This window comes from Acomys minous, assembly GCF_964271855.1.
Source record: "Acomys minous genome assembly, chromosome: 13".
NCBI lineage: Eukaryota > Metazoa > Chordata > Mammalia > Rodentia > Muridae > Acomys > Acomys minous.
Genome location: NC_140495.1, coordinates 87,059,724 through 87,073,312, shown reverse-complemented (window position 1 = coordinate 87,073,312; position 13,589 = coordinate 87,059,724). Strand labels below are relative to the sequence as shown.

General features: G+C 38.0%; 1 protein-coding gene across 8 annotated transcripts in view; it reads left to right on the top strand.

Annotated features, from left to right (window-relative positions):
• The window catches only part of SEPTIN10 (septin 10), an 85,919-nt gene that overhangs the window by 22,744 nt on the left and 49,586 nt on the right, over positions 1 to 13,589 (top strand). For all 8 annotated transcript variants that reach the window (XR_014773766.1, XM_084753581.1, XM_084753578.1 and 5 more), the window contains exons 2-3: positions 5,035 to 5,152; positions 5,525 to 5,720. Coding sequence is in view for 7 of the 8 variants with exons in the window: in XM_084753578.1 (XP_084609704.1) it covers positions 5,035 to 5,152; positions 5,525 to 5,720 (314 nt within the window). In the remaining variant the exon portion in view is untranslated. The remainder of the gene's footprint in view (positions 1 to 5,034; positions 5,153 to 5,524; positions 5,721 to 13,589) is intronic.

The following is a 13,589-nucleotide window of genomic DNA, read 5'->3' as shown; positions in this document are numbered from 1 at the left end:
CTTAGTTGAGGCTTTCCTCTCAGATGACTCTAGGTGGTGCCAAGTTGACCTAACTAGGACATTAGCTATTTGGTGGATTTACCTAATAGGATGCTATGTCACACAGATTTGGACAATAAATGGTTTAAGGATTTAAGGATCAAAGTTAGCAAAGGTAGTTGGGCTTTATATCTGCAGTATTTAAGCCTCTGCACAATCATTGGGTTCTAATCAATCAGTTGTGTAGCTCATTTAATGCAGGTGCAACTTCTTTTGAGAGACTACAGTTAATAATAAAGTTCTTATTTTCTGATTCTACATTTGATTTCCTATAGAACTCTTTTGTTGACCTTTTCCTCTTCCTGACCCATAAGAGTCACATTTTTCTCTTTCTGCTGGAATCCTTTTTTGATTGTATGGTAGATATTGTGACTATCTACTATATTGTTGTGAATATTCTGATCATGTTTGTCACGCTGACCCTTGGTTAATAGGTTTTGTTCTGGCACTTCTGTACTAGGGATTATTGTGATTCCTGGGGATGCGTTCCTTCTAAAATTCTTTATACGTTCAATAGAAAATTTAAGCTCTGTCTATCTGCCCAGAAAGCAGTCTTCATGAATGTCTGGCTCCTTTAATGGTCCTAGGTGGGATCCTTGCATTTCTTTGCTGTGTGCACCTTTGGTAAGCATGGGTTAGAGAGGAATATGCATATAGAGTTTGCATTCTTCCCTTTCTTTAGTGCCTTTTCTGAATTTCCACTCAGACTCCGCTGCAATCTTCAAATGACTTTTTAACCCAGGAAAAGGGTTAGCTCCTTCATAAGCCACAATGACAAGGCATGCATTCCGGAAGAATTTGGGAGATGTGTCTCTCAAGTAATAGATAATTGTCTCTGCAGTTTGCCCCCTCCCTTGTTTGATTACTTTTGTTCACTACAGTGCTTGCATAGTCCAACTATTCTTTGGTATCCTATTGTTTTAGACAGGCTTATTTCCAGTGCTGATATTGATGCAGATGAGTAGGTAGGAAAAGCGGTTTTTGAGAGAAAAGCTTGGTAAAATCTCTGGATTGTATCATGATCCTGGTCTAATTTCCCTTTGCCTGCAACTGCCATAATATTTATATGTGACATATAATATGACTATTATACCTAAAGTTAAAACAATCCTCTCCATGTGCCATTACATCCTAACCAGACAGTCTTTTTCCTGTGTCTAAGTCAGCTGTGACTTACAGAGTATTTTATTTGCTAACGTTTTAATTTTAGTTTGTCTCTTGGCCAGTTTATGAGCTGACCCTCATGCTGAATGCCTGGCTATAGTTTTTAGGGAAGATTGGTCTTTGATATCTAGATCATTATAACTTATTTTTGGATGCTGACTTCTTGATGATATGTTTTATTATCTTACTGTTTGTGGTAGTTTGAATGAGAAATGCTCACCACCTGCTCCTTTATTTCAATACCTTGTCCCCAGTTGGCACTTTTTGGAAAAGCTTTGGAATTTTTAGGAGGTAGAACCTTGCTGGCAGAAGTGTGTGGGTTGAAGTTTTATAGAGTGCCTTGCTTGCTGTTCTCTCTGCTTCCTGTGTGTAGATGAAATGTGATGAGCCCGCTCCCTGCATCTACACTGTGCTGTCCTGGCTTGTTCCGTGCGTTTCTCACCACGACAGACTTTATCTCATTTGGAATTATAAGCTAAACGAAACCTTTAAGTTGCTTTTGATCATGGTGCATTTTCATAGCAATAGAAAAGTACATAGTAGGGTATAATATCAGATTTTAGTTTGAGGAAATAAATGAACAGTTAACATTACCAAAATAGTTGATAATAATGCAGTATTATAAATTTTTCTTTTAATAAAATTATCTTTTCACATGTATCAAATATTAATAATAGTGGCAGAACTAGAGGTGAGACTTGTCAGTAATCAGAATTTTATGTCTTTTTTTCTTTTTCTTTTTAATTTTTTTTGAATTTTATAAGTCTTATAAGTTGTCCTACTTAGATTTTTATTGCTGTGATAAAGACTATGACCAAAAGTACCCTGGCGAGGAAATGGTATAATTTATCTTGTATTTCTACATCACAGTCACTTGTTGAGGGAAGTTAGGGCAAGAATTTATCTGGAGCCTAGAGGCAGGGACTAAAAGCAGAGTCCATAGAAGAACATTGCTTACTGGCCTACTCTCAAAGCTCATGCTCCTCTACTTTTCTTAGGGCCTTCTGCCTATGGGTGTCATTGCACACAGTGAGTTGAGCCTTCACATCAACCATTAACCAAGAAAATGTTCCACAGACTTGCCTACAGGCCAATTTAATGGTATTTTATTAGTTGAGGTTCTCTTCCCAGATGACTTAGCGTCTCTCAAGTTGACAAAACAACAACAAATGATTAACCAGCACATAGGCATCATAATTAAATCTTATTTTTAAAAATATTAATACTTAGGGTAGAAAAATGGTCTTCTAGTAGGGGTCACACTGATATTTGTCCATATCCTTTTTTTAGTAGAAAATATGAATATTATTTAGTTACTTCTAAAATCCTGGCTAACTGTACTGTGTTACCCTTAAATAATCAAGAAATATCAGCTCATATTATTATTAGAGATTTATGTCTTCTGTATAATTGGGATCAGAAGAGTTAACTCAGATCTCTCTATCTCTAACTAGTATAGATGGAGTTTAAATTACTTTAAGTTTGTCAAACATTTGAATATGTTATAGGACCTTTTAGAACATTTAATTCACTGTTTTAATAGAAACTTAGTAATCTAATTAATTGAACCATGTTGGTATTTATTTACTTTTTGTTTTAAAGGGAATAACTATGTTTATCTATAAGAACTTAGATTTAAAATTCAATATTGGGGTTAGAAAGATGCCTCAGCGGTTAAGAGCACTGCTGCTCTTCCAAGAGACCAAGGCTCAATTCCCAGCACCCACATGGCAGGTCACAGCTGTCTGTTACTCTAGTTCCAGGGGATTTGATACTCTCACATAGACATACATGTAGGCAAAACACCAATGTACATGAAATATACATAAATTTAAAAATATGTATCACTCATACGGTTTTAGTTGCAAGATCTAACTTTTTATATAAAACTAGATTTTAAATATCCAAATTATACTGAGTAATGAGGAAGTTCTTTTACAAAGGCAGTGAATGTATTGAATCATTTAAAATATGAAAACTAGGCTTAAGTAAGATATGGTTATGGGGTAAGCAAACAATCATTACAAAAGTGTACTTTAATGATAGGACTTTTCATCCTCATTTGTAGGTTTATCAAAAACAAGATGAGTATTACTATTAAGCCAGTTACAACATATCTGAGATAAAATTTTAGATTTTCAAAATAAGCATAAAAAGATTTTAAAAACAAAAGCGAGAGTTAGAAATATTTAGGTATTCAGTTATCAATGTATTTGAAGATGAGTGGTATATAGATTTTAAATCCATGTGGGTGTATTCTCAGAAGATGGCACAAGTTTGGTGTAAGAAGTCTAAAGTTCATTTCCTGAAGTTCTGAAGAAGGAGCTAGTTAGAAGTACCCAATAGAGTCCCCTCTCCCCCCCTTTTTTGTTTTGGACTGAAAAGTGTGTTGGCTGTAGTGTCGGTTTTGTGTATATGTGTGTGTGTGTTTGTTTTTTTGGTTTTGTTATGTTTTGTTTTTTCAAGACAGGATTTCTCTGTGTTAGCCTTGGCTGTCCTGGACTCGCTTTGTAGACCAAGCTGGCCTCGAACTCACATTGATCCACCTGCCTCTGCCTCCCGAGTGCTGGGATTAAAGGCATGTGCCACCACCGCCCAGCTTTACTGTTGGTATTTTTGTTGATGAGATCACCTGGATATGTGTGTGTGTGTGTGTGTGTGTGTGTGTGTGTGTGTATACACACATTGATAAGAATTTTAAAACTTTTTATTGGCTCTTTGTGAATTTCACATCAAGCATCCCAGTACCACTCATCTCCCCCTCCACCCTTGCAACTTTCCTCCAAATAGAGAAAAAAAAATCTCACTGTGGAAGCTGTCATGTGTCACAGTGTGTCCCACAGTATACCCTTTTGTCCACACTTCTTTGTTTGCAAACGCCTTTGCAATGACTCATTGGTCTGGTACAAGGTCTCTGGCTTCTGCTACACTACCAATATTGGATCCTCACTGGGATTCCTCATATACCCTGCTGTTGACCTGCGTCATGGAGATTCCTGTAGTTCTAGGTCTGTAGGACTGGCTCCTTCATGAACTCTGGCAGTTCATCAATGGTGTAGATAGATAGATGTTGGGGTAGGCCAGTTCTGGATCTGGGACTGAGAGCTATCTGAGTTGATCAGCCTACCAGCTCTCCCTCTCTTATTCCCTCATGCCCACTCACCAGCAAATCCCCAACCCCCCCCCCCCAGCAATCAAGGTGTAGGGCCCCCTTTCCAAGTGTTTCAGCCAGTGAGTGACATAGACAGTTCTCTCACTACCTCATGACCCTGAGGACAGCTCTTCCTCCTGCTATAGATGGCAGTGGATGGGAGGGGAGGAAGGTGTCTATCCCTGCCACCACCCAGCAGACAAGAGGCAGGCCTGGCTTTCCCACACTCATGCCCTCAGGGCCAGCTCACCTTCAACCCTTACATCCAGCCAGCCCTGCTGTGCTGCAGCAGGTGAGGCAAGGTCAGCTCTCTTTCCTTCATGCCCTGCGCCCCTACCATCCAGGTCAGCTCTACTGTGCTGCCCGTGCTGCAGCTGGTGAGGGGCAGAGCCAGTTCTCCTGCTCTCATGACTCCAGGGCTAGGTCTCCTGCCTGCTGCAGGTGATGAGCAGGAAGGGAAGAGGAGGGTATTTCTCCCTCATCTATGCCACCAAATGGGAGCCAGATCTTCCACACTGATATCCTTGGGCTGGCCTACCCACAACTCCTGCAATGTGCAGAACCATCTGAGTACTGTAGTTGGCTAGGGGTGGGGTCAGCTCTCCTGCTCTTAAGCCTATAGTAATTAAATCAAATATCAATGTAATTAAATAAAGTTATTTGTTTTTTTTTTCCTTCAGAAAAAAGAACATACCCGTTCCTTGACTATGTGTGGCCATGTTGGTTTTGAAAGTTTACCTGATCAGCTAGTGGATAGATCCATTCAGCAAGGCTTCTGTTTTAATATTCTCTGTGTGGGTGAGTGCTAGTACTCTTCCTCCAAGTTCTCCAAATTTGTGTTCCGGTGCTCAGTTTATTCTTTGTATAAGCAGGATGATACTTGTGTCTATGAATTTTATGAGTTGTTTAAATTCTACTAGTTTTGTTTTGCTTAACTTCAAACTTCTTTTTTTTTTTTTTAACTTTTAGTACTCTCTTTAGAGCTCAGAGTAACTTAGCATGTATAATCACTGTTTCTCTAGTGATTTAAGACACGCGTTAGCCAAATGTCTTTTGTAGGCCACCTAATCTTTGAAATCGTTAGAATTTTTCAAGCCATCCTAGAGTTTACATATGTGATTATTCCTAGTGATTCTCGGCTCTTGTGAGAATGTGCTTTGTGTTTTTCAGGGGAGACTGGCATTGGAAAATCAACACTGATTAACACATTGTTTAATACTAATTTTGAAGAACTTGAATCCTCACATTTTTGTCCATGTGTCAGACTTAGAGCTCAGACATACGAACTCCAGGAGAGTAATGTTCACTTGAAACTGACCATTGTGAATACAGTGGGATTTGGTGACCAAATAAATAAAGAAGAGAGGTATGTGACATTTGTTTGTTTGCTTGTTTGTTTGTATCCTTTCTTGTAATAAGACCAGTTTTATTCCAGAGTGAAGACTTTGCCTTCTTCCTCTTGAGCTGCAATTTTATTTTTGGCTTACTGTGACTTTGCTTCCCATAATTTTTTTCTTTTCTTTCTAGTTTAGCAATTTATCAGTGTTTTGCCATTATTGCCAAGTTGGTATTTTTCTCTTGAGTTGTCATATTTATTTAGAATAATTAAATCACAGCATTATAATATATATTTAGTGAAAATAGTTGTAACTATTTCCTGTTATTTAGTGTATATCCAGTGAATATTTTCACTAGTATTTAGACTTGCCTTGTTGAGAAAAACTTAAACATTGTAGGAAACTTATTTAGACTTTCATATATGAGTACAATGTACTTTGATCGTAATCACCCTTCTCTCCCTGACTTTCAACATGCCTTTCTCATAGTGCCTCTCAAATTCATGTCCTCTTCTTCATAGATATATGTCTGTGTGTATGTATCCAACACACACACACACACACACACACACACACACACACACACACACTGAGTGTGGCATGTGGTCTCTGGGCAACTGTAGCTGTTGAGAGCTCATCACTGCATCGTCACTGTCATGTCTAGAAGATGCTGTTTCACAGCAGTTCTCCTGGTCCTCTGGCTCTGTCCCCTCTTGTGTATCCCTGGGCCTTGAGTTGTGTTATATATTTATGTCTCATTTGGGTTCTCGGCTAGGTTTTCAGTACCAGGCATGAGTCCTCTCCAATTAGGCAGACCTTAAATCCACTCAGACAGTCTACCTAGGTTTAGAGCCAGACGGAGCCACGTGACAGGCATTTTTGGTGATTCCTGCCCCCTCTCATCCCATACCACCTCTCCTTCAATTCAGGCCCAGCAATGAGCTGAACTCATGGGCTTTCTTGGTGAGTCTCCTTGTTCCCTGCCCCTGCCCCAGTAGCCAGCGTCACAGCTGTTAATAAATCCTATTGGCTCTAACCCCTGCCTATTGGCCCCAGATCCTGATCCACCACTTCCTTCCTCAGCCTGGGACCTTACTTAAATAGTCACACACTACCACTAAGATCCCAGAGAGCCCCCAGTAACCACTGAATTAGTATCACACCAGCCTCTTCACTAAAAAACAAAAAACAAAACAAAAACCAAAAAACTCCTCAATATTAAGTCTCCTAAAAGACTGAGCTGTACATTCTTCTTTTATGATCAGAAATCAACCAAGTGTGAGTGACAGTAAAACTGGAACTAAAGTCCTAGTCAATGTAGGTGGGCTGGAAACTCATCTCATAAACTCTAGTTGCCCAGGTCCCATTGCAAAAACACTAAAATATGAGAAAACAAGATAACCCGCACCCCTGTAAGCTGCTAACCTGATAGAAACATTCTCCAGTAAGAACTGTCTATATCAGCACTTCTCAACCTGTGGGTCACAGCTCCTTCCGGGCTTGAATGACCCTTTCACAGGGGTAGCCTCAGACCACTGGAAAACACAGATATTTGCATTACAATTCATAAGAGTAGCAAAACTATAGTTATGAGGTAGCAACAAAAATAATTTTAGAACCTGCATCAAAATGTTTAATAATTCTAGCTTATTTTTTAAAACATCTATTTATTGATTATTATGTATACAGTGTTGTGCCTGCGTGTACACCTGTAGGGCAGAAGAGGGCATCAGATCACATTACAGATGGTTGTGAGCCACCATGTGGGTGCTGGGACTTGAACTCAGGACCTTTGGAAGAGCAGGCAGCACTCATAACCACGGAGCCATCTCTCCAGCCCTAGCTTATGTTTTATCTTATGTCATTTCTTGTCCATTTTTCTTTAGTAGCATTATAAAAGTTAGTTGTGGATTCTGTATTGATTTTGGATTTCAGAGAAAGGGAGGAATATTTTGGTATAGCTTTTCATTCTTTTTCTTTTCTGAGATATATATAGTTTCATTATGACAAGCTGTTTTGCAGAGTCATCCTGTATGAACTGAGTCTGTGTTGTCCAGGTTAGGGTGTGGCCTTTCAGCACAGAGACCTAGGATGCCTCACTTTAAATGCTCTTAATGGTTACATCAACTTAGAACTAATTTGTATGTAAGTAAAAGTATTTTTGAGTGAGCCTTAGCGTGGAGACAGGATACTTGATCTCCAGAGTAACTTTCACTGGATTACGGACTAAGACTTATATAGGTATAACTTCCTGCCTAGATTGAGCTTTAGATGTTAACTTGCTTTTCTCTATTAATTTCATTGTTGGATGTTTTCTCTCAGTTATTAAGGTAATAAATATATAGATATAATTTAGGTGAAATGCCAGCTAGCATAGAACTGTTTGAGTCTACCTCAGTCATTCCTTCAAGTTCAGCCCCAGTTTTCTTCATAGATGAGCCATTTCTATGAATTAGGTATTTCCCAGGCCTTTTAAATTTTCCTTTAAACTAAACTTTAGTAATGCATATTTAAAAATATATTTTAGGTCTATGAGTGCTTTGCTTATGTGTATGTGTTTATAATACCTGTATGCCTGGTGCCTGTAGAGGACAGAGTAGGGTACTGGATCTCCTGGGCCTAGAGGTACAGGCAAATTGAGCTGTCACCGCTGAGAAGTCTCAGCAATTAGAATATTTTTTAGAATAATCTTTATTGATTTCAGCATACAGTTTAAACTATAGTTATATGGAAACATTTGGTTTTGTGACCACCAGCATGTTCCCTAATACAGGACATGACTGTGATCTTTAAGTACTTTGCTGCCAAGCATACACACACCATTGCCAGTTAGGCTTGACGTGGACCAGCGAGGTCACAGAGCTTTCTATCTGTGCAGCTTTCTTCTCTCCAGTGTTCTGCTCTGTGGATTCTAATTAATTATCTTGCATTTCACTCTCCTGCAGAGATCCACTAGGCTCTGTTCTCTCTCTTTCCCTACCTCACCACTGAACTATCTCAGCTGTCTCTCTTTGTGTCTGTGCCTCTGTCTCTCACTGTCTCTGTATTTTTCTGTTGTCTAATTTACTGCTAAACATATATCTTAATTTTTATTACAGCTTTTCAGATTTGTACATTCTGTTGTGTTGCTATTCATATTGTATTTGTAAGATCACTTTTTTATTGTCTTTTTACTAACAATCTAGTTTGTATTTTGTTCCTATTGTATAATTGTAGTTTATAATAATTTAAGTAAAATTTTCATTTGTGGCTATTCCTCTTTGTATATTTTGAGGTGCTTTTTATTAAAAATATATAGTTCTTGTGGCTTTGGTGTATAATTTGCAGGGATACTTTGAGGCCTAATATAAAGATATCTTCATTGGACAGATTTGGACTTGCTTGCATTAGCTTTCTGTGACACTAGTTCTTGAGGGATCACTGAACCCATATCATTCCTGGAGGTTTCCAGAATCAGAGACTTCTTGCATTATATGCAAGACTGGTATTTTGGCCAGAAGCTCCCAACAATGTGTCATTTTTTTCCCCTTTTAGTTACAAAAGAACAAATACTGCTATGGGTCTTTGGGAAGAAGAGAATAGTTGTAGGTTTATTCCTGGTTCATCCCCACCCTGGCAGTAAGGCGTTTAGGGTCACAGCTCAGTGCAGGGAGGGGTTCTCCCATTGGAATCCCACTAGTGTGGATCCTAGGATTTGATTTCTTCTTGTCCCAGGAGCCCAGTAGTAAAGCCCAGTAACTGGATTAATAAATCATCTCATAAAATTAGAATTGACACTGTTAGTACAGAACTTGCTAATCTTTTTCTATAAAGGAAAAAATTACTTCAAGCTTTGCAGAATATATCGTTTTATGGACTGTTTTGCTCTGCCATTTTGATGTGAAAATAGCACGGAACAGTACGTAAACAGATATACGTGGCCATGCCTCAGTGAAACAGTTATTTATAAGAACAGATGCTCAACCAGATTTGGTCTTTGAGTAATAGTTTTTGATGCATGCTCTTCCAGTTTTCTGTGTTGGGGAAAAAAAAAAAGCTCTTGCCTCTAAGCTAGTAAGAGAGCATTCGTTGTGGAGCTGACTCTTAGTGACTGCGGTCCTGGAAGATAGATTCAGGTCACCACAAAAACCGTGTTCCAGCATGGTAATGGGTGGGTAGCATCTGTACAGTAACAGAGCGGAGAGAGTCACTATTCAAGATAGAGTACAGTGTAGGAAGCATGAGGTGAGCAGGTTACAGTAAATGAGCAAAGCTCTCACAAGCTTCAGATACCATCTAGTGATACTCTGCCTTTGGTTTGCTAGAGGCGAGGTATGTCTTTGCACATTTTAAAAGGATTCTCTAACAAGGATATTGGATCACACACAGAGGTGGACAATAGCTATATAGGAGAGTGTAAGGTACTCCAAGATAGTTTCCCTTTAACTGTAGCATTTCTATTAATAGAGCTCTTCACAGCCACAGACGTTATGGTCGTTCAGCCTTACAGAATGTAACACGGGTATGGGGTTTGCTGGGAACATGAATTCACACCTCCCTTGTTTACTATATTTTGTGCAGGTGAGACCAAATATTGTTTTATTTCTCAAGGTGCTTAGAGGCTCATTCCTAGATTCTGATAAAAGTGACAGAGTAGTCAGGAAAACAGTTTTCAGGAGAAATAAATGGTTGGTAACTCCATCAAGGAAGAAAACCCTGGATCATGTCATTAAATTCACCCCCAATCACGATCCAGGCCTGACTTACTATTCTCCTCTTTTTCACTGTCTGTCTCTAACATAGCCTTTACTTAGTATATGTTAGGAGTATTATAACTAAAATTAAACACAGTGTGTTCTAAAGAAATAAAAGTAGCAGCTGAGAGAAACACTCATCATAGCCCCCCTCCCAAAAAAAAAAAACTATTTTAAAACTAGGTTGACTATTGGTAAGGAAGCTGAGAACTTTGTTATTTAGCCCCTTTTTCCTATGTGTGGTTAATACGAGGATTAGAGATAATAGACACAATGAAATTTTTCTGCAGTAGGCCTAACTTTATATAGTCTTAAATACTTCTTCATTAAAATAAATTTTACTGTTATTAAGTAATTTAACAGGAATGTCTCAATTGAAATAATTCTCTTTTTTAAAAAAGATTTATGTATTGTGTATACAGTGTTCTGCCTGCGTATATACACTTGCACATGAGAAGAGAGCACCAGATCTCAGTATAGACAGTTGTGAGCTACCATGTGGTTGCTGGGAATTGAACTCATGACCTTTGGAAGAACAGACAGTGCTCTTAACCTCTGAGACATCTCTCCAGCCCAAAATAATTCTTTTTAATATGATTTTACCCACTGCTAAGATGGTGACTAAACAGGAAGTGAAGACTTTATCCAATGGTAAACCATATGATCTTAGCAGTTGGGTACAATCTAATTACCAAGTCTTACATGTTTTACTCAGCAATATATAAGACAAAATAGTTATTCTCTAAACTGAGGGCAGATTGATATTTTTAAAAACATTGTAAACAGAGCATCAAGCATCAGTTTTATCTCAATGTTGACTTGAGGAATATTTATAGGAAAATATAAAATATTTATAGTTTTTATTTCAGTCAACTTAGTTACTCTCATGTCATCTTTAACTTTCAACTTTAACAAGCTTTTAAAATTTTCTTAGGTTTATTTTATTTTGTGTGTATGAGGGTTTTGCCTGCATGTATTTATGCAGAAATCAAGAAGGACATTGGGTCTTCTGGAACTGTAGTTCCAGAGAGTTGCAAGCACCATGTGGGTTCAGAGTTGAACAAGGTCCTCTACAAGAGCAGCAACTGCTTTTAACTGCTGAGCCAACTCTCCAGCCCACACAACCTTTTTACAAAACACTTCAACTTTCTAGTTTTGTTCTCATCTTTCATTTCCCATTTTGGAACAGTTTTTTACTCTAGAACAAAATCTTACCATGTTTTACAACAGAATTTTGTTGCATTTAAAAGCATTTCCTTTTTCACAAACCTTTCTTACCAATAACATTTTATATTTATAATTTTTATCTCTTTCTTACTTCATGGGTCCTTTCCTTTTTCCACAAAAAAGGTAACAACAACAACAATAATAATAACAACAAAACCACCCCGTGTGTTAAGAATAAAATAAGCTGTATCTGAACATGGAAAACATATACATTGTATCTGAAATATCTTACAGGTATAACTTCAGAGTGTGTTACAGTCCTGTTTTCTTATCAATTGTAAGTTAACTATTTGTTAAGGACGTTATAATAGACATTTTTGAAGTTGCCTTTCATTAAAGTGGATCTTTCATTTGTTTCTCAGGGCAACAAAAGTTGCTTTAAAGTATGGCATATTTTATTTTTTAGTTTCCTGATTTCCTTTGAAGTGAGGCTGTTGATCTTTCAACAAGTATTTTACCTAAATTACTTTATCTTTCTTTAAAACTTAAAGTATATAGATGTTATTTGTCCTAAATAATATAAAAAAACATAGATGCTCTTATAAGCAGGGTTTAAAAATGTTTGTTTTCCCCCATAGTATTACATTTTTAGAATTGTGACTTATGTAGGCTTAACTAAGATTGGATTTCTTGAAAAACCTCTTCTGGCTTACAAGAGTAGGTGTGTGGTCCAGTGCGTGCTCTCCCCCCTCCCCCCTCCCCGGGTCTCTTGCTGATGCAGACACACAAATATGAAATAGGCAAAAATCATCCTAAGATGCTTTATTTACATATATAAATATATACTTAGATACACATCATAAGTTAGGCATGCCATCATAGTAATTTTAGTGCTTTGTATGTTTTCTTTTATATAAAATGCAGTAGCCACAGATTTCTTATTTAGTTATTCTTAGGGATTTTAGGATCAGATTTAGTTTTGTCTCACATGAAAACAACTTAGGACCAAGTATAACCCATTCTGTGTGTTCCTGGTAAAACAAAGTGAAAAATTTACATCCCTATGTTGTTAAGATGTAAGAACAGCCTAGTGAAAGGAAGAAAGATTAAAGCTGAAGTTTGTTGTGTAGAATTAGATTACCATCAGCAGAAAATTGTTTTTATAAATTGAGCTTTGAATGTGGTGTGAGATATTCCTGCTAGATTTTAATCCTAAAATAGGCCGTAACCATCTTCTCTTTTGATAATGAACATTACTTTATTTGGAGATAAAGGAGAAGCATGGTCTATGATAAGAGTGGGTTGGGCATAGTTAGATTTCTCAGTTTATTTCCAGTTCTGATGCAGTCTTTAAACTTTAATTATTAACTCATGTGTTTTATTACTCATGTTTGTTGTTAAATTGATAAACTTTTTATGAAGAGGGAACCTCAACTCATGAGTTATCTTTATCTGATTGGCCTGTGACCGTGTTGGCGGGAATATTTTCTTTATTAATAACTGATGTGGGAGGGCTCAGACCCCTGTGCACTACTACTGTCATTCCTAGGCAGGTGGGCCTGGATTATAGAAAAAAAGTGGCTGAACAAGCCAGAGGACCAAGTCAATGAGCAGCATTCCTTCATGGTCTCTGCTTCAGTTCTTGCCTTTAGGTCCCTGCCTTGAATTCCTACCTTGACTTCTCTGCATGATGCACTATGACAGTGGTTCTCAACCTGTGGGTTGTGACCTCTTGTGTGTCTGGGTGGGGTGGGGGTGGATTAAGGAACCTTCCTTTTAAAAAACATTTATTTATTATGTGTGTGGTCCCCTGCCATGTATGCTTGCATGTCAGAAGAGGGTATTAGGTCACATTATAGATGGTTGTGAGTTACCATGTGGTTGCTGGGAATCAAACACAGGACCTCTAGGAAGAACAGTCAATGCTCTTAACTGCTGAGCCATCTCTCCAGCCCCAAGGAGCCTTTCACAAGGGTCGCCTAAGACCATTTGCATATC